Source organism: Brachyhypopomus gauderio, chromosome 7, assembly GCF_052324685.1.
Source record: "Brachyhypopomus gauderio isolate BG-103 chromosome 7, BGAUD_0.2, whole genome shotgun sequence".
Classification (NCBI taxonomy): Eukaryota; Metazoa; Chordata; class Actinopteri; order Gymnotiformes; family Hypopomidae; genus Brachyhypopomus; species Brachyhypopomus gauderio.
The window spans coordinates 25,048,426-25,054,425 of NC_135217.1; the positions used below are offsets into that span (position 1 = coordinate 25,048,426).

A 6,000-nucleotide genomic window follows, 5' to 3' on the forward strand; every position below is an offset into this window, starting at 1 on the left:
CCCAGTAACCACACACACACTGTAAGGACCCAGTAACCACACAAACACGGTAAGGACCCAGTAACCACACACACACTGTAAAGACCCAGTAACCATACACACACTGTAAGGACCCAGTAACCACACACACACTGTAAGGACCCAGTAACCATGCACACACTGTAAGGACCCAGTAACCACACACACATGGTAAGAACCCAGTAACCACACGCACACTGTAAGGACCCAGTAACCACACACACACTGTAAGGACCCAGTAACCACGCTCACACTGTAAGGACCCAGTAACCACACACACACTGTAAGCACCCATTAACCACACACACACTGTAAGGACCCAGTAACCACGCTCACACTGTAAGGACCCAGTAACCACACACACACTGTAAGCACCCAGTAACCACACACACACGGTAAGGACCCAGTAACCACACACACCCTGAGAGTGGCCCTGAGGTCCCACCTTCGGTCCTCATATTCACAAACATGCAGTATGTACACACAGTTACAGGGGGACTGTTGTGTTCACACCACCAGTACTGTAACACACATGCGGTGTTGTGATGATGTACAGTTATGTGATTCAGTAGAGTTATATGATGCAGGACAGTTTTTGACAACCACTTAAGCACGATCCTGAGAACAGGGCTCCTTTTGTATAAACATTATACACACTTCACACAGCAGCACACTAACATCAACACCGCGTTATCACCCTGTTCAGAACTGTACAATAATTTATACTGTAACATTTGTGTCACTGTAAGACACAGAGGGTTCATATCATCGACACTGCTGTGTTCAATGAGACACTGTTAGCATTCTTGCTTTTCCAGTGACATAGATTGGTTTCACTGCCACACTACAGTACTACAGTACTGTGGACTACATAGTTCCGTTCTGGGAGTTCAGTACTATGGTACACTAGGGCCTACTTACCTATCATTTAGAAATGTCTACACTGTAGCAGCTCAGATTAGACTGGACCTTCTGTTGAGCCTCCTGAGAACTCAACCCATGGCTGACCACATGCCAATCAAATGATCTCATTTGTAATGGATGCTCATCCTCTTCCTCATCCTCTTCATCATCCTCTTCCTCGTCCTCTTCCTCTCTGTCCAGCATTGGCCTCTGTTGTTGTGCAGATATGTTACCCTTTTTAATGGTGGTTTATCTCTTTATAGAAATAAGAGTAATTGGCACATTGGGGGGCATTTTCATGGCTTTCCAGAAGAAATACAGTCTTTTCACTTTTGAATGACGGGTCTAATGTATCCAACTCTGTTTACTGATTTGCTTTTAGAATTGCTAAATGAGTGTAAGGCTGATAATGTATGTACGGTTTACTACAGCAAAGTCAATAGACAGACTACATGAGCAACTGCAAAAAGAAAAACTCATTAAAACTGCGGTACCGGGCGTTTTTAGATTTCCATTAAGGAATTCTAGATGTGGAATCTCCTGGCTGTGTAGTCATCAGTGCAGCAGATCGAGTCTAAGAAATATAATTCACATTTCAGAAAAATCTCAAAACTCTCACAAGATCTGAAAACACAGTTGGGATTTGAAACATGTGGCGACCAATACATTTAATTGTATGACTTATAAATTCAGAGACTGAGAGAACTAGGTGGAGTTACATATCTCCCACTCAGTTGTACTGGTATGTACTGGTGCATACTGCTATATACTGGTATTGTACTGGTATGTACTGGTGCATACTGCTTCATACTGGTATTGTACTGGTATGTACTGGTGCATACTGCTATATACTGGTATGTGCTGCAGGTGTCTTAAAGGCAATACTGGGATATTTGCACTGTAACTGCACTTAATTAAACGAGAACAAGCATGGTTTGCAGGTGAATGCGGGTGAATAATGCGGTATGGATGATCTGTCTCCAGCCCCGACGGTCGTGTCCTTCTCATTCGACGTGGGGAACGGGCCAGAGGAGCTCGCTGTGCACTCGCCCACTCCGCTCAACGACGACCAATGGCATCGCGTCAGCGCCGAGCGCAACGTCAAGGAGGCGGTACTGCAGCTGGACCAGCGATACCGGCAAGTCCGACCCGCACCGCCGCAGGGACACACACGGCTGGAGCTCTACAGCCAGCTCTACGTGGGTATGTTCCACACACACACACACACACACACACACACACACACACACACACACACACATGGCTGGAGCTCTACAGCCAGCTCTACGTGGGTATGTTCCACACACACACACACACACACACACACACACACACATGGCTGGAGCTCTACAGCCAGCTCTACGTGGGCATGTTCCACACACACACACACACACACACACACACACACACACACACACACATGGCTGGAGCTCTACAGCCAGCTCTACGTGGGTATGTTCCACACACACGCACACACACACACACACACACACACACACACATGGCTGGAGCTCTACAGCCAGCTCTACGTGGGTATGTTCCACACACACACACACACACACACACACACACATGGCTGGAGCTCTACAGCCAGCTCTACGTGGGCATGTTCCACACACACACACACACACACACACACACACACACATGGCTGGAGCTCTACAGCCAGCTCTACGTGGGTATGTTCCACACACACAGATTACAGTAATTAACTGGAACTCAACAAACAGCTCACCCACATGTGCATTAAGTATACAAACAAACTCACTCACCAAGGCTATACACACGCAAATGAGCTACACATACAGGTGAGGTACACACACACATACGAGCTACACACACACACACGAGCTACACACACACAGATGAGCTACACACACAGATGAGCCACATGCACAGAGATGAGCTACACACACAGATGAACTACTACTACTACTACTACTACTACTACTACACACACACACACACACACACACACACAGATGAGCTACACACACAGATGAACTACACACACACACACACACACACATGACAAGCAGGCTTCCCTTAAAAAAACAATAACATCTCTTTGTTCTGGACATTTTGAGTGAGTCCAAATTCCATGTGAAGGTAGATCCAGTGATCTCTCCTTATCACCACCACCAGGTCCTGATGCTGTGTTCTCTTCTCCCTCTCTCTTCCTCTCATCCTCTCTCTCTTTCACCTCTCATCCTCTCCCTCCTTTTCTCTCCATATGTTTCTCTCTTTCTGTGATGCAGTCAAGTAGTAAAATTCCATCTTTCCACTACCTTGACTAGTCCTTCTGCCTGTGTGTGTGTGTGTGTGTGTGTGTGTGTGTGTGTGTGTGTGTGTGTGTGTGTGTGTGTGTGTGTGTGTGTGTGTGTGTGTGTGTGTGTGTGTGTGTGTGTGCATACATCTGCGCGTGTGTATGCACACACACTCCGAAGCTGGGGAGGACCTGTCTCTGAAAGATTACCTCTGCTGTATTTGTCATCTTGACGAGTGAGGAAGAGGAGATGTGAGTTGTGTGAGCTTTGCCTGAACAGAACCTTCCCTGAGTGCTGCAGTTCTGCGGCAGGTCACATGACCTGCAGTCAGTGCCAGCCGGCCACGCCCACCATAACGGACACGCCCTCCTGTACGGACGCAGCTTCACTGACGCTCGGGTTAATGGAGGACAGCTTTGGTCATATAACCATTACTACTGTCAGCCCCACTTCAGCACATTTTACATCACATATCGTATTCCATTGTGTCCTGTCTTTAGACGTTGCACATTTGTGCTCAACAGAAGTGAAACAGAGCTCTGCAGGGTTATGAGGTTATGTGACGTCTGACGGATCTTCTACAGACGGTACAGAGAGGTTTCGGTGAACTGAGTACACTCAGGGCAACTCTTAGATGACCACAGACCAATGCAAGCAGTGAATCAGTCTTAAAATGCACTAGAGAGTATCGGTTTCTGGAAAGACCAAATGAAATAAATTAATACTGAAACTGATTTTCAATTTTATTTTGTAGTTATTAATCCTGAGCGACTTTATTGGAACGAATATGAAAGATGTGCATATCTGAGCGTGGAGAGTGAGACTGAACCGACCTGTCAGTATAAGGGCTTGAAGAGACGGCGTGCTGGGATGAGCTCATGAATTTTGTTTTTCAAAATTCAAGACAGCTCATGAATTTTGCGTTCAAAATTCAAGGAGACAGCCTGAGAAGCCTGTAAGCTGCTGGTGTTGGACCAGGCGCCCCAGCGGCAGGTGGCAGACGGCACCAGAGCTGACGGGTCTGTGCGTGAGGGCGCGAGGTCTCGGGCCCGGCTCTGTGCTTCTCACGTGCGGCAGCATTCCCCCGCCGTTTGCAGGGATTAACTGTCTGATATGCCCCAGTGGGGAGGCCCAGGAGATGGACGTACTGGGGGTTATAGACTAGAGAATGTGCTTCCGCTCCGAGGTCAGTTAGTCAGGACGTTCGGGTTCTCCCCATCTGGTGGGGAGGTTCTGTAGTACCACCATGCCAGACACAGAGCTGTGATCGACAGTGAACCTCCTCATGTTGACTGTTGTCCACAGTCTGTCTACGCCAGCCAGAGAACTAGGGAGGTTAGTCACCTGCAGCTGAACTAGACATTTCCGGCTCAACTCCGGCTTATACGTCAGGACCGTATTTAAACTTGTGTTTGTCAGTTGTGGCTAACATAATAACTTTGATATGAACCTCAACTAACTCCTCAACACTGCTAATGATAGCAGTTAAGAGCACAAGGACAGTAGTTATTCAGGGTAGTGACTGATAACGTCTTGACAGCTGGTGATTGGGCCTTGGTTTGAGCGGAGAGGAGGAGGAGGGAGAGAGAGACAGAGTGAAGAAGGTGTCTGCAAAACCAGCTGACAGTTGGTGGGTAGATAACTTAACAGAGCGGCAGATCAGCCGTCATGGCAACACCTTCACGAGCGCTGGCAGTTTGCAACAGCGCCGGACAGAAATGGCACCTGTGGGCCGGCTGGAGACACCTTCCTCTTCATGTCAGTCCTGCTGGCCTTCTGTCTGTCCTCGGGACGGCTGCCGTGTAGCCAGCGCGGCGTTGCTAACACGAAGGTTCTGGAAGGTTCTGGCAGGGTGTCCAGCAGCAGGTGTCATGTCGTTTGTGATCACTTAGTTAGTTTTTCAGACCCCACAACTCTCTTTGTGGCCGAGGAGAAGTTCTTTCGTTCTGCTAGTGGGACAGTGTTTGATGTTTTTCCATGGTTCTGTGTGGCACATTGCGGCTCGTTATGGTTTTTGAAACATTTTTCATGCTTTTTGAAAGTTTCTGAACTGCCAAGTGTCCCATACTGCACCTTTGTGCCAAGGCTGAGTCTGAATGACCTTTGGCCTACAGAACCAAGCATGCTAAGCTAGAACACATGGGTGGAGCCTGAAACAGTGTACATCACTGATTGGTTAAATGTCATAGAGCCTCACAGAATCATTACAGAAACGTCACTCAGGCTACCATTTTTAAAGAGTGCCTAATCATTCTTTACTGTTTTTATTGAATAGTACAGTACATGTTTGAGTAGAAGTTCAATTGATATAATTGATTGTGCAAGACTCCCGAAGCAGTTAACGCAACACTGGGACGGCTTCCTCCTTCCACCTGGAGGAATGCAGACAGCTAGTAACTATAGTAACACTACACTCCGCTAGTTACTATAGTAACAGTAAACTCTTTTGGCTGGTGAAAAGGTCAGCATTTTAACACTAAGCACTAAGGTTCTGGGGGCCAATGTCCAGATAACATCACTAAGAAAAATGAGGCAGTAGAAAAACATTTTTTAAAAGAATCAAAAAGTCTCTGGGAAAGTAATTATCCCTGAAACAGAAGGGCTTGCGCTTCCTCTGGGGTTGTTTAGTTCCGTGGTACGCACTTTCTCACAAATGATTCTCAAGCCCATTAGGACGAGTAGCAGAGCGACTGCTGGCTTATCTCCCCAGAGCTCAGAGCACACACTCTAATATCCCCGAACGAAATGATTTGGGCTTGTACGTTTTATTAAGGTCAGTTAAGAAAAGCAGCTCTAACAGATTAAAAAGACT

General features: G+C 47.1%; 1 protein-coding gene across 3 annotated transcripts in view; it reads left to right on the top strand.

Annotated features, from left to right (window-relative positions):
• The window catches only part of cntnap2a (contactin associated protein 2a), a 342,082-nt gene that overhangs the window by 293,270 nt on the left and 42,812 nt on the right, over positions 1-6,000 (top strand). For all 3 annotated transcript variants that reach the window (XM_077012789.1, XM_077012790.1, XM_077012791.1), the window contains exon 17: positions 1,906-2,124. In XM_077012789.1, coding sequence (XP_076868904.1) covers positions 1,906-2,124 — 219 coding nt within the window. The remainder of the gene's footprint in view (positions 1-1,905; positions 2,125-6,000) is intronic.